Raw genomic sequence first — 27,546 nt, 5'->3', positions numbered from 1 at the left:
AAAAAAATATTAAAAGTTTATAAAGTAAAAAAGTTACAGTAAGAGAAGGTCAATTTATAATTGAAGAAAGAAAAAAAAATCCTGATTTTAGTGTAGCCTAAGTGTACAGTGATAATAAAATTGACAGTAATGTACAGTAATGTCCGAGACCTTCACATTCACTCACCACACTCTGACTCACCCAGAGCAACTTCCAGTCCTGCAAGCTCCATTCATGGGTAGTACCCAACACAGGTGTACCATTTCTTTTTTTTATCATTTATACCAAATTTTTACTGTACCTTTTCTATGTTTCGATATATATATATATATATATATATATATATATATATATATATATATATATATATATATATATATATATATATATATATATATATAATACATAAATATATATATATATATAAACAAATATATATATGTATATATATATATATATATATATATATATATATATATATATATATATATATATATACATATATATATATATATGAAGACCACAAGGGGAAAACCAGAGATGTCAGGATAAGTCAATTTTGAAGAAACTAAAAAACAAAGTTTCAAGACTTTGGTGGACTGTTTAATAACTGTCATATAGATTTCTTTTCCAGTAAAAGGAAGAGTGATCATTGGCCGATCAAATTAAGCATGTAGCATTCGCCAAGCTTCTGTGTTATTTAATTTAAGAGCAAAGAACGAATCAATGTTGCAAACTGACATCACTGGTTATTCCCTTGTTTAATAATTGCCATGCAATTTTAACCCCGGATGTGTCGCAAATTCCTGCTTGTTGGTTATTAGCATAGATTACATGACTTTGGTGATCACAGATTATTTTTTTCAACATTAAACGGTCATTGTTTTTTTGTTTGATTGGTGTTCAACGCCATACTTAAGGGTATTTCACTTATATGACGACAGATTCTTCATTTCTTACGCCGTACTACTTAATATGATGGAAAACCAGGAGGAAACCAAGGATAAACCACGCCCGCGATAGACGAAGTCACCTCATGTGACTCCCTCATATACCTAAGCAGGTTGATTGGGCGGTGGGTACATCGAATGAGGATGGGTACTCAGACGCGCTAACCATTAAGCCACGGCATGGGTCACATATATATATATATATATATATATATATATATATATATATATATATATATATATATATATATATATATATCTATACATACATATATACACACAGTAGACTAGGCGAAAGTCGTCACCATCGGGACCGAGAAAAAAGTGACGACTTAGAAATGTGACGACTTACGCGTATGCGAACATTCATGATGACTGTGGGGTGAAGGATGAAGTCGCGCGTGGCCTGGACACATATGTGTGAGAGCCGGCTATTGTACCAAAAGGAAAACACAATCCTCGGGGCATAGGTGGGGGTGAGTTGGTGAGTTGGAAAGTGATCAAGCAAAGATGGAATTCATGAATCAGTTTATCAAAAGTAAAGATAATGAACAACTCTGTAAGACAACTCGTATACCATCGGTGATGGTATGGTGACAAATTACATGACACACAGTCATCATGGTGATGATTACCACTCAATGCCTATGTGTGAGTGCGGTAATGTACAAAACAAGCCAAGATAAAACCATGATCGGACTTCAACAGTAAGCTCGATCGATCCTTTACTTCTTCGCGAAGTAATCCGTTATGTTTGAATGCCTCAAACTCTTGGGCATCTGATGCATGAGAAAGGATTCAAACCGGTCATTGTATTCCATGATGTTGGCTGGGCAATCCTCCACCGAAAGACAGTATCGGCCGAATATTTGGCTGAATCGGCCGAATCGGCCGAAACCGAATATTTGGCTGAGCCGACATTTGCCGAAACCAGATGATGAGCACGTCATCGACATCTTCAAAGGACACACATTTCACGCATTTCACACTTCCCACCGGCCTCACGATCTTCTCCACTTGTCCAAATATCCTGCCCTTATTCTTCAAGATATCGTTCAATGTCTGCCGTTTGATGTCCAACTTCTCAGCTATGTCTGTTTTCTTCATCAGTGGATTTGCCTCACAAAACTGGATAATGTCGTATTTTTCTTGGTAGGTTTTAGTTGTAAGCTTACGCTTAGTCGCCATTGTCCTGCCTGCAGTGCGATCAACGTGGGTACGCAGTTATAAATAGCCTATCACTGGCGGTGTACACCAATGAGCGAGCATCACGATTCCATGAAATCGGGCTTCTCACGAGGCAGCAGTTCCGTGTGACGAGTTAGGAGTGGTAATTTACTTGAGTTTCCATTACGTGGGAATGGACAACATCTGACGACTTAGACGAAGTGACGACTTAGAGATGACGACTTACAGAGGGATGACCCTTTATTCAAAGGGATTTAACATGAGATAAATTCGGGACTTTTAGATGCTGCCGACTGAGGCGAAGTGACGAGTTACACGCTGCCGACTTACACCTAGTCTACTGTGTATGTATATATATATATATATATATATATATATATATATATATATATATATATATATATATATATATATATATATATATCTTCTTCTTCTTCCTCTTTCGGCTTGCTCCCGCTAGGGGTCGCCACAGCGGACCAACTGTCTCCATTTTGCTCTATCCTCCACATCTTCCATTGACACTCCAACCACCCGCATGTCCGCCCTCACCGCATCCATGAACCTCTTCTTTGGCCTTCCTCTTCTCCTCCTGCCTGGCGGCTCCATCTTCAACATCCTTCTCCCGATATACTCCGTTTCCCTCCTGTGCACATGTCCAAACCATCTCAATCTCGCCTCTCTCACTTTGTCTCCAAACCGTCCTACCTGCGCTGTCCCTCTAATACACTCATTTCTTATCCTATCCATCCTCGTCACTCCCAACGAGAATCGCAGCATCTTTAACTCTGCCACCTCCAGCTCTGCTTCCTGTCTTTTTGTTAGCGCCACCGCCTCCAAACCATACAACATAGCTGGTCTCACTACCGTCTTGTATACTTTCCCCTTCACTCTTGCAGCTACCCTTCTGTCACAAATCACTCCTGCAACTCTTCTCCACCCACTCCATCCTGCCTGCACTCTCTTTTCACTTCTCTCCCACACTCTCCGTTACTTTGGACAGTTGATCCCAAGTATTTAAACCAATCCACCTTCCCCACCTCAACTCCTTGCAACTGCACCATACCACCACCCTCCCTCTCATTTACGCACATGTACTCCGTCTTACTCCTACTGACGAACATTCCCCTTCTCTCCAGTGCGTACCTCCACCTCTCAAGGCTCGATTCAGCCTGCTCCCTACTCTCCCTACAGATCATGATGTCATCTGCGAACATCATGGTCCATGGAGACTCAGTCTGATCTCGTCCGTCAACCTGTCCATCACCATTGCAAACAGGAAAGGGCTCAGAGTCGATCCTTGGTGCAATCCCACTTTAACCTTAAACCGGTCCGTCATTCCTACCGCACACCTCACCGCTGTCACACTGTCCTCATACATATCCTGCACGATCCTCACATACTTCTCCACCACTCCCGACTTCCTCATACAATGCCACAACTCCTCTCTTGGCACCCTATCATAAGCTTTCTCTAAATCCACAAACACACAATGTAACTCTTTCTGGCCTTCCCTATACTTCTCCATCAACATTCTCAAAGCAAACATCGCATCAGTGGTGCTCTTTCCTGGCATAAACCCATATTGCTGCTCACAGATCGTCACCTCTCCTCTCAACCGAGCTTCCACTACTCTTTCCCACAACTTCATGGTGTGGCTTAACAACTTTATCCCTCTGTAATTTCCACAGCTCTGCACATCACCCTTATTCTTGAAAATCGGAATCAGTACACTTAATCTCCACTCCTCCGGCATCCTCTCACTTTCCAAGACTTTATTAAACAATCTGGTTAACAACCCCACTGCCATCTCTCCTAAGCACTTCCATGCCTCCACTGGTATACCATCTGGGCCAACCGCCTTTCCACTTTTCATCTTCTTCATAGCAGTCCTCACTTCATCCTTACTGATCCACCCCACTTCCAGATTCACTATCTCCACCTCTTCCAACCTTCTCTCTCTCTCATTTTCTTCATTCATCAGCTCCTCAAAGTACTCCATCCACCTTCTCAACACACTCTCCTCGCTCGTCAGCACATTCCCATTTGCGTCCTTTATCACCCGAACCTGCAGCACATCCTTCCCAGCTCGGTCCCTCTGTCTTGCCAATCGGTATAAATCCTTTTCCCCTTCTTTTGTATCCAGCTTCTCATACAGCTCGTCATATGCCTTTTCCTTGGCCTTTGCCACCTCTCTTTTGCTTTTCGACGCCACTCCTTGTACTCCTGCCGACTTTCTTCATCTCTCTGACTATCCCACTTCTTTTTAGCCAACCCCTTCTTCCTTATACTTTCCTGTACTTCCTCATTCCACCACCAAGTCTCCTTATCTTCCTTCCTCTGTCCAGATGTCACACCAAGTACCTTCCGAGCTATCTCCCCTCACAACTTCTGCTGTCGTTGCCCAATCATCCCACCCATCTTTACCACCATCCAGCGCCTGTTTCACCTCCTCCCTAAATTTCACGCAACAGTCTTCCTCCTTCAGCTTCCACCATCTGGTCCTTGGTTCAGCCCTCACTCTCTTCCTCAACCTCACCTCGAAAGTCATCCTACAGACCACCAATCGATGCTGTCGAGCTACACTCTCCCCTGCCACAACCTTACAGTCACGAATCTCTTTCAGGTTGCATCTCCTACTTAAGATGTAATCCACCTGTGTGCACTTTCCTCCACTCTTGTATGTCACCCTGTGTTCCTCCTTCTTCTTGAAATACGTGTTTACCACTGCCATTTCCATTCTTTTTGCAAACTCTACCACCATTTGCCCTTCCACATTTCTCTTGTTGAGACCGTACCTCCCCATCACCTCCTCATCCTCTTTATTACCTTCCCCAACATGACCATTGAAATCTGCTCCAATCACCACTCTTTCATCCTTGGATACACTCTCCACCACTTCATCTAACTCACTCCAGAAATCTTCTTTATATTCCATCTCACACCCCATATGTGGGGCATATGCACTGATGACATTCATCATCACCCCTTCAATTTCCAACTTCACACTCATCACTCGGTCAGACACCCTCCTCACCTCCAATACCCTCTTGACATGATCTTCCTTCAGGATTATCCCGACACCATTTCTCCTCCCATCCACACCATGGTAGAACAGTTTGAAACCACCTCCAATGCTCCTCGCCTTACTCCCCATCCACTTGGTCTCTTGTACACACAGTATGTCCACCTTTCTTCTCTCCATCATATCAGCCAACTCTCGCCCTTTGCCAGTCATCGTCCCAACATTCAGAGTTCCAACTCTCACCTCCACACTTCTACCCTTCCCCCTCTCCCACTGCCTCCGGACTCGCCTTCCCCGTCTCCTTCTCCTCCTTCGCCCAGCAGTAGCACAATTTCCACTGGTACCCTGCTGACCACCGGTACCGGTGGCGGTCGTTGGTAACCCGGGCCTCGACCGATCCGGTATGGAAATTCGTTTTGTTGTCCGCATAATAATTTGGCATAGGTTTTTACGCCGGATGCCCTTCCTGACGCAACCCTGGTCGCCTCTTACGACACACAGGGATATGGTACACCTATTCTAACCGGGGCATACACCTCCCCTCAATACGGTGCAGTCGTCCTGTCCCCTTTGCAGAAAAGCATCCCCAAAAATGATGTTTCTACCTCCATGCTTCATGGTTGGGATGGTGTTCTTGGGGTTGCACTCATCCTTCTTCTTCCTCCAAACACGGCGAGTGGAGTTCAAACCAAAAGCTCTATCTTGGTCTCATCAGACCACATGACCTTCTCCCATTCCTCCTCTGGATCATCCAGATGGTCATTAGCAAACTTCAGACAGGCCTGGACATGCGCTGGCTTGAGCAGAAGGACCTTGCGTGCGCTGCAGGATTTTAATCCATGACGGCGTAGTGTGTTACTTATGGTTTTCTTTGATACTGTGGTCCCAGCTCTCTTCAGGTCATTGACCAGGTCCTGCCTTGTAGTTCTGGGCTGATCCCTCACCTTTTTCATGATCATTGAGGCTCCACGAGGTGAGATCTTACATGGAGCCCCAGACCGAGGGAGATTGACTGTTTTCTTGAACTTCTATCATTTTCTAATAATTGTGCCAACAGTTGTTGCCTTCTCACCAAGCTGCTTGCCTATTATCCTGTAGCCCATCCCAGCCTTGTGCAAGTCTACAATTTTGTCCCTGATGTCCTAAGACACTCTCTGGTCTTGCCCATTGTGGAGAGGTTGGAGTCTGATTGATTGAGTGTGGACAGCTGTCTTTTATGCAGATAATGAGTTCAAACAGGTGCAGTTAATACAGGTAATGAGTGGAGAATGGGAGGGCTTCTTAAAGACAAAACTAACAGGTCTGTGAGAGCCGGTATTCTTACTGGTTGGTGGGTGATCAAATACTTGTTTCATGCAATAAAATGCAAATTAATTATTTAATAATCATTCAATGTGATTTTCAGGATTTTTGTTTTCAATTCCGTCTTTCACAGTTGAAGTGTACCTATGATAAAAATTACAGACCTCTACGTGCTTTGTAAGTGGGAAAACCTGCAAAATCGGCAGTGAATCAAATATTTGTTCTCCCCACTGTCTATACACATATGTATATATTGTTACGAATTTGGAATTCGATTGCACACAACATTCAGGTTCATTTAGTCAGCTATGTCGATAAGTGCTTGTTCCCCAGAAAGCTCACCTTCCATTGTTTAAATGTTCAGAAATCGATTAGATGCGCTGCGGATCGATTTAATAGTTAGGGAACGAAACAATGGAGACATCCCTCCACCTCTTCTGCGAAGAGGAAGAAGAATCCTGCCATCCCATGATTCATGATGTCAACAACTCCCTCCCACCCGTGGTTGAGCGGGGGATGGAGCACGAGGGCATGAGTCATGCCGGGCGCGGGGGAGGGGGGATGGAGAAGGATAAGGACGAGATCCTTTCTTTGTTCTTGAGTAGTAAGCTTTTTGGTTCGGCAGAGAGAAGTCGCTCAGCAGACATTCGGGTCCTGTTTGGCTTGGGTTGGGGTTGAGGCCTTCGGAAGCTTTGTGCTTCTGCAGAGGAGTAACTTCAGCAGAGCTTCGGGTCCTGCTTGACTCTGGTTAGGGTCGGAGGCTTTTGAAAGCTTTTTGCTTCAAGCTGCCTTGTTTGGAAGAAAGTTAAGCCGGTTGCTCGGCTCGAGCTGCGAGTGGTGGCTTCTTCTTCTTCTTGGTTCGTGGAGCTCTTTGTTCTCCATTTTGGTTCCCGGCTTGGTGCGACTCATCGACCTCTTCTTGGAGGTGGATCATCGGGGAAGCGACGCATCGACGGGAAGGATCGGCGCCTCATCTCACCAGCACGTGTTGAGAAGTGCGGGAGGATTCGCGGGAGCTCGGGAAGGATCGCGGCTCACGGCGATTGGGTCCAGCTCGCTCTCGCTGGAGCCCGGGTCCGAGCAACTTGAAGACCACACGAGGTGGAGAGGTTTGAGATAGGTTCTGGGTTTCAGCTCACCTGTCCTCCGAGCTGGAGCTTGTTATTAAAGGCCTCTGCCACCATTTCTTGTGTGTGTGTGTGTGTGTGTGTGTGTGTGTGTGTGTGTGTGTGTGTGTGTGTGTGTGTGTGTGTGTGTGTGTGTGTGTGTGTGTGCGCGCGCGCGCGTATGTGTGTGTGTGCGCGCGCGCACGCGCGCGTGCGTACGTGTGTCCGTGGGCCCGTCAATAAAGAGGAAATTGTTAAGTGCTTTGTGTGCTGTAAATGTTTGCATTGCATTTCGTATAGACGGTCGTAGTTCTTTTGTCGTGCTTTTGTTGCTTGTATAATTGCATACGTGTTTTGCCTTGTTTAATTGCATACGTGCTTTATTATAATAAATGTCCTTGTGTGAATGTAAGCCTGTTCATTGCGTCCTCTTCCCTTAATTGAGCTGCCAATATTGCACTCAGAATATAGTTGGTTTTTAAATAGCCGGTAAAGTGATCGGGTCCAACGGGACTGCGCGATAATACCCCGCTCAGTTATCCCAAAAGGAAGCGAGCTGCTTAAGCGGCTCGTTTCCAAGCGGTCCCGTTGAGGTACAATCTCTCGGTAACCTACCCGCGCGAATAATTAGGTAAATCAAAGATTTGGCGATCGGACCCTGTAGCGCGGGTAGAGTGCGGACAAGGTTGTGGTGTGGTTACAAACAAACCGTGGCTGGTTTCCGGCGTTGATCCGGAAAGCTGAGACTGGATTGTCCGTTTGGTGGGCAAAGCGACCGCTATTGGTTAGACGCGGTCGTTCGCACGCCGGCGGGCGGAAATCTACAACAATATATATATATATATATATATATATATATATATATATATATATATATATATATATATATATATATTTATATATATATATATATACACACATGTATGTATATATACACATATATATACAAAAGGTGTCCCAAAAAAATGTACTCACATTTTGGCTCCTCATAACTCCTTGAATTTTCCATTTATTTTCAGATCAAATTGACCATAATAATGGCAAAAGTACGACTAGGTTTTGAAGAAAGAAAATTTATCATAAAGTGCTCCTGGAAGCACGAAAACATCATGGAAGTGCAAAGACAATTTAGAAGACATTTTCACAAAGATCCACCAACGCGACGCACCATTGCTCGCATCCGAGATAAGTTTGAAACAGATGGAACTGTGTATGCATGACGTCCATTAGGAGCGTTCAGGAAGACCACTGTCATCAACCACCCCCCGCAAAGGAAAATCAATTGCTGGAAACCCTCCACCAATCTCCACGGATGTTTGTACGACAAATGGCTCGTGAGACAGGAATCCCAAAATAAAGCGCCCATCGCATTTTGAAGCGAATTAATTGGAAAAGTCATTCAAAAATTAATCCACACTCTAAATGAAGACGATCCTGACCGGAGAGCTGAATTTTGTGAGTGGTACCTGGGCAAATGCGAAGAAGATGCAGCATTTCCATCCAAAATTGTTTGGAGCGATGAGGCCCGCTTCAAGTTAAATGGCTCAATTAACCGACACAATTGCAACTCTTGGACTCCTGAAAACCCGCATGTTACTATGGAACACCATTTAAACGTACCAGGGGTTACTGTGTGGTGTGGGATATCAGCATTGGGCATCCTAGGGCCATTCTTTTTTGACCAAACTGTCACTGGGGATGTTTACTTAAACTTGCTGCAGGAATCCGTCGGTCCACGTGTCGAAGAGATATTTGGTGACGAAGAGATATTTGGTGACGAAGAGATTTACTTTCAGCAAGATGGAGCACCTCGCCACTACCACCGTGATGTAAGGGCCTATCTCGAAGCAACTTTTCTGAACAGATTGATTGGGCGAAGAGGTAGTGTTGAATTCCCTGCGCGTTCCCCAGACCTCACTCCAATGGACTTCTTTTTATGGGAATATCTCAAAGATAAGGTTTATGGCTCAAAACCAGCAACAGTCGATGAGCTGAAAGAGGAAATTGAAAGACAATGTCTTGCAGTTCCAAATGAAATGATTCGTAATGCTGTTGAATCCATTGGTTCGCGGTATCGGCTGTGTTTGGAACTTGATGGTCATCAGTTTGAACATTTGTAAACATGCATTATCCATTTATACATTTAACCATTAATCTTGTTTCTAAGTCAATAAACAACGCATTTATTATCATAAAGAGTGAGTAAATTTTTTTGGGACACCCTGTATATACACACACACATATATACAGTAAGTCCTCGCTTTTCGCAAGGGTTGCGTTCCTGGAAAACCTTATGATAAGCGAAATTGTGTTAAACAAAACATATTTTCCCATAGAAACCAATGTGTTAAAGGGGGGATGTGTTTTTGGCTCGGAATTTTTTGGACATAAACACAAATAAACAAAACACACTCCTCGAGTCGTGGAGACTTACCCCGAGGCTGGAGGAACGGAGTTGATTGCGGTGGACAAGTCACACTTGCGGAGTGGCAGAATCGTCTCCCTCTTCACTTGACACTGTGCTGTCACTTTCTTCACCAGCAGGAACGGTCTCTTGGCAGCTGGTTGAAGGAGCATCCTGGATGGTGGATGGAGTTGGTGCTGCATCTTTTGGCTTGAAAAATGCATGGAGAGTGGGCTGGATGGCTTTCTTTTTCTTTGCTGCATAACGTTCCTTGTAGCAACAAAGGGCATCATAAACAACACAGCTAAAATCAGTGCTCCTTTCAAGATTTGGATCTTGCTCGATAACAAATTCTGTGGCACTTTCAAACGAGCTGAGGATTTGGCTGAGGTTTTCATGGTGAGATGCTCGGATGAAGGTGTCACAGCATCTTCTTCTTCCTCAAGAGCCCACTGCTGTTCCAACTCCATAAGATCTTCATTGCTTAAGGGTTCTGCATGAGACTCCAGTAAGTCATCCACGTCCTCTTCGTCAACCTCTTCAAACCAACCTCCTGCGCCAGGTCTACAATTTGACTTGTAATCAACGGAACATCAGCAAACCCCGTGAAATTGTGGACACACTCGGGCCACACTTTCTTTCACACAGCGTTCATTGTGGAGACACTCGCCTCCGCCCATGAATCCTCAATGTTTTCCAAAGCCATTTTTATGTTGTATGTTCGCCAAAACTCCTTGATTGATAGCTTGTCCTTATCAGTTTTTTTGATAAGCTGCAGCATGGTATGCTTAACATAATAGGCTTTAAAAGCAGCAATAACTCCCTGATCCATAGGCTGTAAAAGTGAGGTCGTATTTGGTGGTAAAAATACTACCTGCACGTTTTCACACCAGTCTTCCATTTGCTGAGGATGGGCAGGAGCATTGTCTACAAGCAGCAAAGATTTGTTGTCAATGTTGTTCTCCTTGGAGATACTTCTCAACTTGATTGGAGAAGTAATTGATCATGTAATCGTGGGTCAATGCCCTAACAAACTACGCGCTTTTTCTTGTATCACAGCAAGAGATAAAGGCATGCGACGTTTAGTTTGATCTTCTATCCACACACATAATAAACGCTCCATGTTGTGCATGGCACCATCTCTCATTCTCGTTAGTGTCGTTGCACTCGAACTGGTCGCAACTGTGATATTTTCTTTATCTTTGCCGAACTTTGAACGATCGAATGTACAGTCGATGCAGCGATTGCTGCGCGCGGCCGATTTCCGTTGTCCCTTCACCTCGTTCATGTCTTTTAATTGTATCCAATTTCACCTTCAATGTGACAGCCTTTCGTTGTCGCTTGAAACGAGGTGTGCTCGGCAAAAGACTTGCGGGTTGCTTGGGATTCATACTGGAAGGTATGCAGGCGAGCGTGAAGAGAATACGTACAGTACAGCATACAGTACATGCGCAGTAAAGTGAAAGTATGTTTAAGCGCATCCTGTGTGATTGTTGTTTTTTTTGCAGGCAGTTTGAAACTTTTTTTTGCGTTTTTCCTTGCAATGACATTACGATAGGCATAAAATGTTTGCGATAATTGAAAAATTGGTCATTAAAACTAAATTACGAAAAATCGAAACTACGATATGAAAATAGGTGTACCATATCCCTGTGTCGTACGAGGCGACCAGGGTTGCGTCAGGAAGGGCATCCGGTGTAAAACATGTGCCAAATCACTATGCGGATCATACTATACTGATGATCCGCTGTGGTGACCCCTAACGGGAGCAGCCGAAAGAAGAAGAAGAAGATGTATGTGTATATATATATATATATATATATATATGTATATATATATATATATATATATATATATATATATATATATATATATATATATATATATATCAGTCAAAAGTTTCACAACACCCCCATTTTTCAGTATTTACTGAAATTTAAGCAGTTCAAGTCCAATGATTGACCTGAAATGGTACAAAGCGAAGCGGTAAACTGACAGGTAAATAAATAAATAAATAAATAAAAAAGCTTATGTTACCAAAAACTGAAAAGTAATGTAAATTTCAGAGTTGTTTAAAAAGGCTCTTTTCAGGGAACAAGTAATGGGTTAGTAACTGTAGCTGTTCTGCAGCAATGTAAGTAAATTAAGCCTTGTAAGTTGATGCAAACAATTCCTACAGGTGTCCCAACTTTTGTTGATTAGTTACAAACCCTCTGGCTGTATAAAAGCAGTGTTGGAACAGACTGTTGCTACACCCTCTGAAGCATTATTTGGACAATATTGCACTGCAGGAAGTAGTATATTACTCTCATAAGGCCAAAAAAAAAAAATGTTGCATTGGCGTAACGGGTCACTGAAAAATAGGGTAGGTCGGTCGGGATCTTTTTTTTTTTTTTTTTTTCCTCATAAATCCCAAAATTTTTGGATAATAAATCCAAAAATTTAATAAATCCTAATAAATCCCTCCCAAAATCTCACCCGGCTCGAGTACCACCCTTTTTGTCGGCGGGTTCTGTCCGAAACACTTCCGGGTTTTTGCGATCGCGATCGCAATCAACAAGATACTTGAAATCGATAGCAAAAAAACAAAAAAAAAACGTAGGGTCAGCGGAATTTTTAGGGTCGGGCGGGTTACGCCAATGCAACATTTTTTTTTTTTGGCCTAATGGTGAGAAAAGGACAATTAACAAAGGAAGACAGACAGACCATTATAACCCTTAAAAGTGAAGGTCTTTCCTTTAGAGAAATTGCAAAGCAAACCAAGATGTCAGTGAGTACAGTTTCTGACACCATCAAAAGGCACTTGGAAACTGGAGGAAACTGACAGGAAGAGGTCTGGCAGACCCAAAGCCACAACACAATCAGAAGACAAGTTTCTGAGAGTCAACAGGTTGTGTGAAAGGTGGCTTACAGGACAGCAGCTTCAAGCACAGTTTAACACTGGTCGATGTAAGGAAGTCTCAGTTTCAACTGTGAAGCGAAGACTTCGAGCTGCAGGTTTGACAGGTTGAATAGCAGTAAGAAAGCCATTGCTAAGATGGCAAAATAAGAAAAAGAGGCTTGCCTGGGCCATGAAGCACTGCCAGTGGACTACTGAAAACTGGAAGAAGGTCTTCTGGACCAATTAATCAAAATTTGAAATCTTCGGTTCATCACGCAGGGTTTTTGTACACCGTCGAGTCGGCGAAAGGATGGTTCCTCAATGTGTGACACCAACTGTCAAACATGGAGGAGGAAGCGTGATGATCTGGGGCTCTTTTGCTGGATTCAGAGTCAGCAACTTGCACAGAGTGACTGGCACCCTGAACCAAAAGGGCTACCACAGCATTTTGCAGCACCATGCAATACCCTCTGGTCTACGCCGAGTTGGTCAGGGGTTCATCCTTCAGCAAGATACGACCAAAACATACCTCCAGGCAATGTCAGAACTACCTTAAAAGAAAAGAACAAGACGGTAGGCTTCAAATCATGGAATGGCCAGCACAGTCTCCAGACTTAAACCCCATCGAGCTGGTTTGGGATGAACTTCTGCAACAGTGTTGGGAAGAACTTTCCGAACAATATTTGATTTCCATTGTCGAAAGAATGCCACGAGTATGTTCGGCTGGTATATCTGCAAAAGGTGGCTAATTTGACGAGTCAAAAATTTAGATTAAATTTTGTTCAACAAAACAATTCCATGATTTATTTTTTTATCTGCAATTGTTTATTTGTTCTATGCTTTAATTGCAGAGTACATTGAAACATTAAACTGCTTAAATTTCAGTAAAAACTGGAAAAATAGGGGTGTTCTAAAACTTTTGACCCGTAGTACACACACACACACACACACACACACACACACACACACACACACACACACACACACACACACACACACACACACACACACACACACACACACACACACACACACACACACACACACACACACACATATATGATACAACTGGTGTTGCAGACAAGAAAACACCAATCGACAGGAAACGCCAGTCAGATAGACAAAAGAAAAATACCAAAGCAAATGATCGTTGCAAAAAGGTCCAATAATTTTTTTTTTAATGCTGAAATATCTGAAGATGGGCCACTTTTATTCCTTCTGTTGAATATATGGGTCGGCACCAAAGAAGCAAGAAAACCTGCCTGGACTATGGCTGTTCATAATCTCATGTGCAGAGATAATGTGCAACTGGGTGCCTTACCGCTTACATTCCAGAAACCACGAGCCACACTTTATCTCTCCTCTCCTCAAGTAGGTAAACCAACAGAAACAGGCCTTAACAAACAAAAGGCTGACTGTGAAAGCATGGCAAAAACTGGGTCCTCATTTTTCATAGCTGTTTAATCCCAAAAGCAAGGACACATACCGAAGATGACTGTGCTGCAGACGACTGGCCAGTGGCAGGACTGCTTGGTGAGGCACCTTGTCTACCTGCAGCAAGGCTGGCCTACAAAACATGAAGACAATGTGAAACGCTGCAAACTTTACAATCAGGTTGAGCCTGGCTAGTTGAGTTTGCAAGCCCCCCAAAATATGAGATGCATTAAAGGAAGAGAAAAATAAAATAAAAACATTGGGAATAAAGTCCACAATGAAAAATGCAAAATAATTTGCCATGTAATTGATGTTACCTATTGTATGCAAAAATGTAAAATAAGCAAAATAAAAATCAGGGTACAAAAAGCACCTTGTGTGGCACAGGTACTTGTACGACGATGCATCACAAGGAAAGGTCTTAGAAGTGCCATTATAAAAATTAATTTTTCCCTTGATGAAGGACATAATTGGGGCACCAAAACCGCAATCGATTACTGAAACTATTTAACCAACAGAATCGTCAAATGTTGCTTGTGATACACGTCATCTGCCATTTCCCCAAAGCATAAATAAATAAAGACAACACCCAAGCAGTGCGACAAATGCATGCACCGATTGATACAACACGCATGGTTCATGCCAAAGCAAGCAAGAATGTTAAGGATTAATGGACAAAACTATTGGACCACTAAACCTGCAGCAAACCCATACCAGAGTAAGGTAGGAGGTAGAGTAATCCAAGGGAAAATTGCCAGAAGATTGTGCTGACTGTGGAAAAAGACAAGTGGGATCAAACAGAGAGGAAAACAAAACAAACAAACAAAAAAACAAATGGAGGCAGTAAGCACATGGTATAGACAAGGCCAGTACAGTGCTGTTAGAGAAGAAAACGAGATAAAATATATCCGAGACAACATTGTGGGACGTCTCGATTCAAAATCAAATCAGTAAATGCAAAGCATATGGATGTTAGTGCCGTTACAAAGATTGGTGAACAGCAGAGGGCGTGCAAAGCACAAGAAGCTCAAAGACAAAGCCAAAAAGAGTGCAGAGAGATAGAAGAATGTTAACAGTAAGCAAGGGATGTGTATGACGAAATATAGTTTCCGAAGAGGTCTAAAGGAAAAATTTCTGCATTTATCGAAAAGCTTAAAAAAAAAAATGGTAAAGTTGATAACATACTCTCAATTGGCTGTGGGTGTTCACTAATCAACCACTCAGCTGGCAGATAACATTTTGAGGATCCAAGTTTGGGACTTTGGGGGATAATGGCAACCTTTTCGCGAATGTCGCGCAAAAAAAACGAACTGCTTGTATGCGTTACTTGGAAACATTTTAATAGGAAAAATGCATCTAATTAGGAAAAAAAAAGTGCCAACTCAGAGAATATCAATGCAATTTGAAGGTCTCCCAGGTACACCAAAACAGCTTCTTGAAGCTATGCTACAATTTGTTGATAAGCAACATGTGCTTGGTTATTGGCCAATTGCAAACAACCTTTTAGGTACATGTGGTGCTGCATTAATTTCATTTCCAGTCCCTATGAGTTGCTGTTTGTTTATTTGTGTGCAAGATATCTCAAAAGTTGAGGATTGATTCAGATGTAATTTTGTGGGTCGGTTGGGTGTGTGACGAGGATGAACTGACTCGATTTTGGAAACTAGAATTTTAAAAGATCGGGCTTAACTGATACATAACATGCTATTTCAAAAAAATATTTTTGTTTGAATGGCCCGGATATGTTTGAATGGATCAGGCATTGTTTGGCGGAGGTATGCGCTCTTCTGAGTGCCCTTCTCGTTATAATTATTTACCATTATTCTGGTTATTCTTGTCAGGTCAGGCCAGATTATATCTGTGGCTTGCTACAGGTGCCATGTAAACCTGTACTAACCTGTTTCATGGTTGGGATGTCAGCAACTAAACCATCTCCCACACCAGCTTTTCTGGTAAGGAGGGTGTATGGATATGGACACCGAACAGGATTAAAAACAAAACTCGTCAAAGGGCGGAGGAGCTCCTTGTGAACCAACGGCTGTCCATTTCAAGTGCCCATCTGTGTCTGCGGACGTCCTCCTGCAGTTGGGTTACATCTTTTTTTTCTTTTTTTTTTTAGGAGGTTGGTGGCAGGATTTGCACTCCGGCCACCGTAAAACCCTTCACTCTGCAAAACACACTAAAAGCGTAAAGAAAACTGAAAACCCACTACGTGGGAGTACCTCCTGTGCAGCTGCCCTTCGCAGGGCAGCTCACCACATAAGAGGATTGGGGCAAAGCCTTCAGGACCCCACTCTGTGATGGGAGGAAAACACTAAAAAAAAACACAAAAAAAGACACTTTAAGCTCTCTAAGAGCCTCAACAATGTAAACAAAAATAATATAAATAAAAAAATGGGGTAACCTTCCTGGGGTGGATTGCAGTAGTATTTGTCAGGGTGGTGCTGAGGTGTCATCCACCATATGGTGGTCTCCTTGGGTTAACCTGAGGCAGTCCCTTTGGGTGGGTGCCTGGAATGTCCTATCCCTAAGAGATGATGATCACCTATCTCTGTCATCATCTCAGCCCAAGAATTTGAACATCGGTATTACAGCACTCTCTGAAGTTCAGAGACCGGATAGTGGCGAGATCATGGCGGGCAGTACCACCGACTATTGGTCTGGTCGCTCTGATGGTTACCATGCTCAAAGAGTTGCTGTAGCTGTGTCCAATAAGCTGACTCCAATGATAATTGAGGTAACACCGGTCAATGAGGGTATTTTGAGACGAAGGATTCGTCACTCCTTGGGTGTCATTTCCCTGGTCTCTGTATATGCTCAAAACGAGGCGAGTGATCACACCGTGAAGGACGCATTCTATGCCAAGCTCGAGTCTGTGGTTGATCAGTGCCCCAGGCGAGATACTCTTCTGGTCGTGGCGGATTTCAATGCATCGACTGCAACTAATAGGGATGGTTATGAGACATATGATGGTCCCCATGGGTCTGGAACTGTGCACCAGAATAGGACTAAGTTCCTTGACTTTGCAATAAGTCATGGACTTAGGTGGCTGGGTCATGGTTTCAGTGCCCACAGGCTCATTGCTGGACTTGGTATTCCAACACTGGTCTGGTGATGTGGAAAGGAGATCGACCATGTGCTCATTTGTGGTCGCTAGAGAATGATCCAGAACTGCAAGGTCGACCCGAGTGCTCAGTTCAATATCAACCACAGGCGTGTTGTTGCAACTCTGAAGTTGCAGCTTCAATCCAGGAGAATGGATATTGGCAATATTGGCAATGGCAATGGATATTCAATCCAGCCTAGGCTGGATATTGGCAAGCTCAAGGATGAGAGAGAAGCTGACGAGTTTGCGAACAAGCTGAATGGAGATTTGGGGGGGTCTGGGTGTTTTAGGAGGTCCTGAAGAGTTGTGGAGTGCCTTCAAGACCACCATCCTTGATGTTGCCGGTGGATGTGTTGGAAATCACCAGAGGGCGAAGAAGAATTTTGTCTCTCAACACAGGGTATTATTGACCAGTCACAAGGGCAGACTTGATGGCAGAGCTGAGCTGTTCAGGGAGTTGAGGTGTAAAACTGTACGTGCACTGAAGGTGGACAAGGAGGCCAATGAGTGAGGAATCTGTGAGGAGGTAGAGCATCACCTGTGGTCAAGTGATTCTCATCCTGCTTACAGGGGAATTCATGCATTGCATTCCTCCAAGCCCATCCCTCAGTGTACTGCAGTTAGAGTGGAGGGTGGAGGGCTCTTGATAGAGGAGACTGAAGTGAAGGGCAGCTGGGCCGGTTACTTTGAGCGGCTGTACCATGCTGATCTGCCAGCTGTGGAGTTGGATGTCAGGGGTGTTACTATCCCTGTGCTGACCCTCGAATCAACTGTAATCCACCTTCGTTTGTGGAAACACACGCTGCAATAAACCTGTTGAAATGGGGTAAAGCTCCTGGGATCTGTGGCATCCATGCTGAACTTCTCAAGGCTGGTGGAATGCTGTACTCATGGTATTGCATGCAGCTCTGTGCTCTGCTTGGAACATGGGCATCATCCAAACTGACTGGAACAGGGGCCTTGTTGTCCCTCTCTGGAAAGGGAAGGGTGATCGCCAAGACTGCAACGACGACTGAGGAGTGACGCTGCTCTCAGTGAGGGCAAGGTCTTCGCTTGGATAATTAGCTCAGAATTATCATTCTTGGTCGGGTTCGCCACCATCTGCTTAGACACCAGCGCCCAGAGCAGCCAGGCTTTACACCAAGGAGGTCAACGATTGACCGTATCCTTGCTCTTCAGGTCCTCACCGAAGGCAGATGAGAGTTTCGGCAGGGGCTGCTTGCAGCCTATGTTGATCTCTGTAAAGCGTTTGATTCAGTGAATCGGGGATGCCCTCTGGAGGATTCGTTTTCTTCGTGGGGTGCCACCAAAACTGATCAATCTGATGTCTGAACTATACTCTGGTACTGAGAGTGCTGTGAGATGTGGTGATGCCATCTCTGACTTATTTCCAGTAGTGACTGGAGTTCGTCAGGGGTGTTTTCTGGAACCACACTTTTCCACTTGTATGGACTGGATTCTGGGGAGGATGTCGGAGAGATCAAGCTGGGGTGCATTGTTTGGGAATGTCAAGATCTCTGACCTTGATTTCACAGATGATGCAGTCATCTTTGCGAAGTCTCTGGATATCCTTTTGGGGGCCCTCGAGGTGCTGAATGAAGGAAGAGTCAGAGCCACTGGGATTATGGGTTTCCTGTGTCAAAATGAAGATCCAGGCTTTCAATGACATATTGGATGCTGCTATCTTGTCTGTACCTGTTTGTGGTGAGGATGTTGAGGTCGCGGAGAGATTCACTTTCCTTGGCAGTGATATTCATGTCTCTGCTGGCTGTGAGCCAGAGGTCAATAGATGTCTAGGTCCGGCCTGTGGAATCAGGAATTCACTGGATCTTGGGGAGTGGCTCTGTCGGTACCTGTGCAGTACAATAGTCCAAGTCTTCAGGTCCTTGGTGCTTCCAGTCTTGCTCTACAGATGTGAGACTTGGACTCTGACCAGGGATCTGAGACGGAGAGTTAATTCCTTTGGAACCAGGTCTCTTCGGAGAATCCTTGGCTGTCGCTGGTCGGACATTGTGTCTAACGAGCGATTGCTGAGAGAGACTCAAATGAGATTTGTTACCTGCATCGACCATGAGAGTCAGCTGCGGCTGTATGGACATGTGGCTCGTTTTCCTGATGCTGATCCTGCTCACCAGATTACCTCAGTGAGGTAGCATCGCGGGTGGAGGCCAATGGGACAACTGCATGCCTTGTGGTTGCAGCAGGTTGATCAGCGCCTTCAGGAGATGGGGATGGGCGAGGCATCTGCCTGGAAGTTGGCCAGATGGAGGCCCCTGGAGTACTGGTGGAAGTGGATGCAGTGACGTGCTGTTCCGGCGCATGTTCCCACACCTCACCTGACCTGACCTGACCTGACTTGATTCATTCCATTTCTAGTCCCAATGAGGTGCTCTTGCTCAGTTCCTATGAGGTGCTTTTTGTTAGAGTACAGGATATTTCAAAAGTTGTGGACCGATTCGGACAAAACTTAGTGGACACTTTGGTTGTGTGATAAGGACAAATTGATTTGCTTTTGGTGAAGATCCAAATCCAGATTTGGGTGCAAGAATTATTTGATTTTTTCAGTGATTCTTCACCACTGAAAGATAGGGCTTAAGTGATACATAACATGATACATAACAAAAATTATTGGGCCTGATATGTTCCAATGGATCAGGCATTGCGTGGCGGAGGTATACGCTCTACCGATTGCTCTTCTAGTTATTATTATTATTCTGATTATTATCATGCGGAAAACTCATTATGGTGACTGACCAACCAGATTATTTTCTCACAGTTGCAATTTACCAATGGTAAGTAGGATTGACAGCATAACTCAGAGGTAGGTGGTGTGCTTGCCCTTGTGCTACCTCAACTGGGATTGACTACTGACCTAAATATAAACCATCACTGTGATGCGATGCTTCACAGACTGGACGACCCATCAATAAAGGAGTTGTTAACTGTCGCCCTCATGCATCCCATGCGTTTTTAATTCCTTACTACTTGTGTCATGGATTTGCAGGTACCCTGAAGTGCACGACTGATTTCCTTCCTATTTTATGCCCTTACCTCTCTGCTATGTACCCTCCTCCTTTAATCCAAACTGTTCTTTAAAAACGATGTAGATGTCCTTTGTGTTCATCATTGTACATGAAATCCCTTACTTCCTCATATATTCTGTGTTTAATATGAGTTTGCACTTGATGCTGGTCTGGATACTTCCGCCTGATCTCCAAGCTGATGCTCTCAATGTATTCCTCAAATTTCCCTCTTTGGCCTTAGTTATTTTATAACTTGGTTTAGGGATCCGCCGACGGTATATTTGCCAAAATGAAATATAAATATAAAACACATTTTTAGCCTTTTCTATTTATACATTTTCCGCCGAAGGTGCAAAAGTTTCAAAACCCAAAATGTAAACATCGGCATTTATTTTCAAAATATAATTTCGTGCGCGTGCGCCAAAATGCTGAGTCACCTTTAACCAAACTGCGCAGCTCTGCGCAGTGCCACTGCGCAGTCGTCTTCGATCATGGCGTCTGAGCAGTGGCCAGCGTGGTTCAGATTGACTGTGGTTTCTGGGGCGAAAGTGATTGTTAAGAAGTATGTCAGCGGTATAAATTTGAGTGACTGTATTGGTGATTTAATCACGCAACATCTTGACGACGAATATTCTGGCCGAACTATTGCATCAATTCAGTGCAGCAGCAGGTATGATTCGCAGGCAACTCTCGATCGTGCCGATTTTGTTTCCGTCGAAAGTTGGACACCGGTGTTCGTATTGAAAGATTTCGGTGCCAAGTACATCAAAGTTTCCCTGCGATATGCTGATATTCCGCCTTCAACGGACCAGAAATCAGCCTTTGATGTGCTCATGGGGATGGGGAGACGGTACGATCAGATGCCCACTGAAAAGTAAGAGCTGGTTATGGCTCTGATTGACCGTTTTGAGCATGTTGACTCCTAGTAGACACCATTTTTTAATCATATCCAACACTGCACTGGTATGCATGCACACATCTATGACTTGGACAGAAAATTTCTCAGCATTGTTTCCATTTGTTTTATGATCCAACAGGTTTCTATAAGAAAAACATGCCAGACTATATTGTAAAAACAAGTTTCAATCCTTCTTTATTGTTTTTCGCATCAGATGATACAGTGAACATGGGCATCCTGCATTTGAATGGTCTTCCATCTTCAATGTTTTCTTAGATCCTCCTGGTCTGGGATTTATATTTCTTCCCCCCCCCACCTACCCTTGTCTTTTCCATGGAACATCCAAAAAAAAATTATAAAAATATGTAATTTCTAAAAATTGAAATTATATTTATATTTATATTTCGACCGACCCTACATTTTAGCTGAAGAACTGCGTAAACCAAGTTATAAAATAACTAAAGGCCTTACCCATTACAAATTCATTCATTAATATTTTTAAATAGACAATTTTTATTGCGCAGTGCAGTATCTATTCAAATAAATGTGTGTGTGTGTGTGTGTGTGTGTGTGTGTGTGTGTGTGTGTGTGTGTGTGTGTGTGTGTGTGTGTGTGTCAGTGCTTGTGTGTGAGTCAGTGCATGTGTGTGAGTGAGTGAGTGAGTGCATGCGTGTGTGAGTGCGTGTGTTTGTGTGTGTGAGTGCGTGTGTTTGTGTGTGTAAGTGCGTGTGTTTGTGTGTGTGTCAGTGCGTGTGTGTGTCAGTGCATGTGTGTGAGTCAGTGCATGTGTGTGCGTCAGTGCATGTGTGTGAGTAGGTGAGTGAGTGCGCGTGTGTGTGAGTGCGTGTGCTTGTTTGTGTGTGTGTCAGTGCGTGTGTGTGTCAGTGCGTGTGTGTGTGTGTCAGTGCGTGTGTGTGTGTGTGTGTGTCAGTGTGTTGCAGTGCGTGTGTGTCAGTGTGTCAGTGCGTGTGTGTCAGTGTGTCAGTGCGTGTGTGTCAGTGCGTGTGTGTGTGTGTGTGTGTCAGTGTGTCAGTGCGTGTGTGTCAGTGTGTCAGTGCATGTGTCAGTGTGTCAGTGCATGTGTCAGTGTGTCAGTGCATGTGTCAGTGTGTCAGTGCATGTGTGTTAGTGTGTCTCCTCCATAACTCCAAAATCATGAAACCGAGCAGCCTGAAACTTTGCTTGCATACTGAGGAAACTCCAAGGGAGTGTTCGAGTGAAAACTGGGTGTTTGGGTTAATTAAAACACCCCTTTCCAAGATAATTAACGGCCTTATTTAATTATATCCTTTATCAGGTGCATCCTCGGCCACCTCGCTCTCTGGGGTTTTAAGGCGTATAAAGGGTTACCTTGCTGGGGTCTGAAGCCACCATGTTTTTTGGTCTGCTCAACCATATCATGATTTGGAACAGGCCGCAATGATTTCTTCATGATAAAGCATATATATTTTTCACTTTCCTCACTCATATTATCGAATACCTGTTCATCATAGCTATGAATTGCTGGGTACATGGCAATGCTAAGAAACACCCGGATACGCCAGCATTTGTGGCTATATTTAATTTCCGCACATGCCATAACCTCGAAAAGCAATTAAACTAAGCCGAACTACAAAAGATTTGCTCCATAATTGAACTTTGTAGCAGTTCCGACTCCTAAAAAAACAAAGTGTTCATTTGTCTAATTCGAACATAGAAGGACGTTCAGACGTAGCTATTGCTTGCCAACCATTTAATTGGAGTACTTGCTTGAGTGTTTGAGCCACCTGCTGAGAACCCTACGGTGAATGGCAGTACAGTTCGTTTCCTGATTGGGATGCAGAGTGTGCAGATACTACAAGGAAGAAGCACAAATATGGGTACGCATATTTGGATCAGTAATTTTCAGACTCTCCACAGGTGCGTGTGTATGCCTGAATACTTGGTTACAGGTGCCGTGGTGGCAAAGTTTCATCCCGTGTCTTGGAGATTTTAACTTTCAACCTCAGCAGCATATGAGCGATAACCTTTTCCTTTCTCCTCATGACCGTTTTATTTCTAAAGCAATTGTTTTTTCATGACTTGGTGCAGTGCTTTAAAAAGGATAAAAGGTTTCTGTTTGTAAGTTTCAAAACAAAATACATTTGATAATATCCGATTTCCGTCATGCCCCTGTTATCATGGGCGAGTGGTCAGTCCCCCCCCCCGTCATCATGGGTGGGTGGTGCTTGCCCCCCACCCCCCGGTGGTCCGTGCCGCCCCCACCGTCGTCATGGGCGAGTGGTCCATGCCCCCCCCCCCGTCGTCATGGGTGAGTGGTCCGTGCCCCCCGTTGTCATGGGTGAGTGGTCCGTGCCCCCGCAGCCATGGGCGAGTGGTCCGCGCCCCCCATCATCATGGGCGAGTGGTCCGCGCCCCCCGCAGTCAAGGGAGAGTGGTGCGTGCCCCCCGCAGTCGTGGCCGAGTGGTACGCGCCCCCCACCGTCGTGGGCGAGTGGTCCGCGCCCCCGGCTGTCATGGGCGAGTGGTCCACGCCCACCGCCGTCATGGGAGAGTGGTCCGTGCCCCCCGTCGTCATGGGAGAGTGGTCCGTGCCCCGCGTCATCATGGGAGAGTGGTCCTTGCCCCCCGTCGTCATGGGAGAGTGGTCCGTGGCCCCCGTCATGGGCGAGTGGTCCGCGCCTCCTGCAGTCATGGGCGAGTGGTCCGTGGCCCCCGCAGCCATGGGCGAGTGGTCCGCGCCCCCCGTCGTCATGGGCGAGTGGTCCGCGCCCCTCGCAGTCATGAGCGAGTGGTCCACATCCCCCACAGTCATGGATGAGTGGTCCGCGCCCCCCGCAGTCAAGGGAGAGTGGTGCGTGCCCCCCGCAGTCGTGGCCGAGTGGTACGCGCCCCCCATCGTCATGGGCGAGTGGTCCACGCCCACCGCCGTCATGGGTGAGTGGTCGGTGCCCCCCGCAGTCGTTGGCGAGTGGTCCGCGCCCCCGCAGTCGTGGGCGAGTGGTCCGCGCCCCCCGCAGTCGTGGGCGAGTGGTCCGCGCCCCCCGCCGTCATGGGCGAGTGGTCCGCACTCCCCCGCAGTCGTGGCCGAGTGGTCCGCGCCCCCTGCCGTCCTGGGCGAGTGGTCCACGCCCCCCGCCATCGTGGGCGAGTGGTCCGCGCCCCCGACGTCGTGGGCGAGTGGTGAGCGCCCCCCGCCATCGTGGGCGAGTGGTCTGCCCCCCCCCGCCGTCTTGGGCAAGTGGTCCGCGCCCCCCGCTATCGTGGCCGAGTGGTTCGCGCCCCCCGCTATCGTGGCCGAGTGGTTCGCGCCCCCGGCCATCAAGGGCGAGTGGTCCACGCCACCCGCCGTCGTGGGCGAGAGGTCCGCATCTACCGCCGTCGTGGGAGAGTGGTCCGCGCCCCCCGCAGTCGTGGGCAAGTGGTCCGCGCCCCCCGCAGTCGTGGGAGAGTTGTCCATGCCCCATGCCGTCGTGGGCGAGTGTTTTCGCGCCCCCCGCCATCGTGGACGAGTGGTCCGTGCCCCCCAGCATCGTGGGCGAGTGGTTCGCGCCTCCCGCAGTCGTGGCCGAGTGGTCCGCGCCCCCCGCAGTCGTGGGCGAGTGGTCCGCGCCCCCACAGTCGTGGGTGAGTGGTCCGCGCCCCCCGCAGTCGTGGCCGAGTGGTCCGCGCCCTCCGCAGTCGTGGACGAGTGGTCCGCGCCCCCCGCAGTCATGGACAAGTGGTCCGCGCCCCCCGCAGTCATGGGCGTGTGGTCCGCGCCCCCCGCAGTCATGGGCGAGTGGTCCGCGCCCCCCCCCCCGCAGTCATGGGCGAGTGGTCCACGCCATCCGCAGTCATGGGCGAGTGGCCGCGCCCCCCGCCTTCATGGGCGAGTGGTCCGCACCCCGGACGCGGCCGGGCAAGAGGTCTGTGCCCCGGACGGCGATCCGGCTCCGGACGGGCGGCATTCCGGCTCCGGACGCGGTCGAGCGGGGTTCCGGCTCCGGACGCGGCGGGGCGGCGTTCCGGCTCCGGACGCGGCCGGGCGGCGTTTCGGCTCTGGACGCGGCCGGGCGGCGTTTCGGCTCCGGACGGGCGTTGTTTGGTGTCTGACCTGTAGAAAATGGATTTCAGACGATTTTGTTTCCATCTTCACTGTTATTCTATGTAGAGTCGTTTTGACGAGACAGTATGAATTGTAATTAATGCTCCACTGCATGTCTGCCTTCCCTTCCTCCACCCCTCCACCTCTTCATTTCACCCCCCCCCGCCCCCTCCCCACCACTCCCTCCCCTACCCCTCTTTTATTTCTCTCTTTGTCCTCAAACAACAGCAAATAGTATTGCAGCCAAGGCCTTGTGTGAAACAGGTGACCTTACTGTGTCACTTTTCCGATTAATTTCGCCAAATGGCAGTCATTAGTCTCACCCTGAAGGGAACGTGAGACTATTGCAATGCCCCTGTCTGTCTGTTTATCTGCATCTGTATATTTTCACTTTAGAAATGCTTCTCTCTGGAACCGCCAGGCTGATTGATGCTAAACTTTAAACATATGAAGGACTGCCATGGATAATACTTCATTGCTATCTCCGAGGTCATAGGTCACATGGTATGGCAGCCTCATTGCATTAAAGGAAAAATTTAGACATCATTTTCTCCGAAAGCACTCAGCGAAAAAAATTGAAACATGGCATATGTCATCAACGCCACATGGAGAGTAGTGATCATGATGAAGTCATCGGTGAAGAAGTATTGCAGCCATAATTGTTTGAATTGAAATTCTTATCCAAAAAATCTGGAAGTTAATATACAGTGTCCTCAGAAAGTATTCACACCCCCTTGACTTTTTCACTTTATTTTTTTGTGTTGCAGCCCGAATTTTAAATGGATTGATTTTAAGTTTTTGTCACCAAGCTACACAAAATAGCCCACAATACCAAAGTGCAAACACGTTTTTAGAAACTTTTACAAATTAATTCAAATTGAAAAGCTGAAATGTCTTGAATCAATAAGTATTCAACTCTTTTGCTCTGACACTCCAAATTGAGCTCAGGTGCATCCAATTTGCTTCGATCATCCTTGAGATGTCTCTACAACTTGATTAGCATCCACCTGGAGCCAATTCAATTGATTGGACATGCTTTGGAAAGAAATACACCTTTCGATACAAGGTCCCACAGTTGACAGTGCATATCAGAGCAGAAACTCTGCCATAAAGTCCAAGGAACTACCCATAGAACTCCGAGATTGAATTGCGAGGAGGCATAGATCTGGGGAAGGGTATAAAACAGTTTCTAAAGTGTTGAAAGTTCCCGAGAGCTCAATGAGCTCCATCAATAGGAAATGGAAAGAATATGGAGCTACTCAGACTCTTCCTCGAGCTAGCCAGCCGACCAAGCTGAGCAACTGGGCAAGAAGGACCTTGGTCATGGAGGTGACCAAGAACCCAATGACCACTCTGACAGAACTACAGATTTCTTTGGCTGAGATGGGAGAACCTGCCAGACCAGTCTCTGCAGCACTTCACAAATCTAGGCTTTACAAGAGAGTGGTCAGATGGAAGCCACTCCTGAGAAAAAGGTGCATGACAGCACACCTGGAGTTTGCAAAAACGCAATTGGAAGACTGACAGCATGAGGCAAAAGATTCTGTGGTCTGAAGAGATGAAAATTGAACTCTTTGGCCTGAATGCAAAGCACTACATTTGGCGGAAACCGAGCATAACTCATAACCCATCGAACGCCATCCCTACCGTGAAACTAGGTGGTGGCAGCATCATGCTATGGGGATGCTTTTCAGCGGCAGGGACTGGGAGGCTTGTAAGGAATGAGGGAACAATGAGTGGAGCCAAATACAGGAAAATCCTTGAGTAGAACCTGCTTCAGAGTGCAAAAGACCTCAGATTGTGGTGAAGATTTATGTTCCAACAGGCCAATGACCCCAAGCATACAACCAAAGTAACACTGGATTGGTTTCAGGACAAGAACTTGAAAGTCCTTGAGTGGCCCGGCCAAAGCCCAGACTCGAATCCCATTGAGAATCTGTGGAAAAACTTGAAAATTGTTGTTCACCGATACTCCCCATCCAACTTGACAGAGCTTGAGCAAATCTGCAACGAAGAATGGTAGAAAATCCCCAAATCCAGATGTGCAAATCTGATACAGACATACCCACGAAGACTTGAAGCTGCAATCACTGCCAAAAACGTTTCTTCAAAGTATTGACTCAGGGGGGAATTTTGTGTGGATCGGTGACAAAAAAATTTAAATTTAATCCATTTTAAATTCAGGC

At 45.8% G+C, this 27,546-nt stretch overlaps 1 protein-coding gene across 5 annotated transcripts in view; it reads right to left on the bottom strand.

Moving 5' to 3' along the window:
* Positions 1 to 27,546, bottom strand: part of LOC147028756 (polyhomeotic-like protein 2) — a 288,124-nt gene that overhangs the window by 175,826 nt on the left and 84,752 nt on the right. For 3 of the 5 annotated variants that reach the window (XM_085879452.1, XM_085879454.1, XM_085879455.1), the window contains exons 5-6: positions 14,982 to 15,038; positions 14,320 to 14,400 (exon numbers count right to left, since the gene is read on the bottom strand). In XM_085879452.1, the coding sequence (XP_085735578.1) occupies positions 14,320 to 14,400; positions 14,982 to 15,038 (138 nt within the window). The remainder of the gene's footprint in view (positions 1 to 14,319; positions 14,401 to 14,981; positions 15,039 to 27,546) is intronic. The other 2 variants (XM_085879453.1, XM_085879456.1) reach the window with 1 other exon arrangement.

Source organism: Eptatretus burgeri, chromosome 4 (genome assembly GCF_056783735.1).
Source record: "Eptatretus burgeri isolate ZD-2024b chromosome 4, Ebu_testis_v1, whole genome shotgun sequence".
Taxonomy (NCBI): domain Eukaryota; kingdom Metazoa; phylum Chordata; class Myxini; order Myxiniformes; family Myxinidae; genus Eptatretus; species Eptatretus burgeri.
Note: the sequence above shows the minus strand (reverse complement) of the source record. Positions and strands in the feature narration are given on the sequence as shown.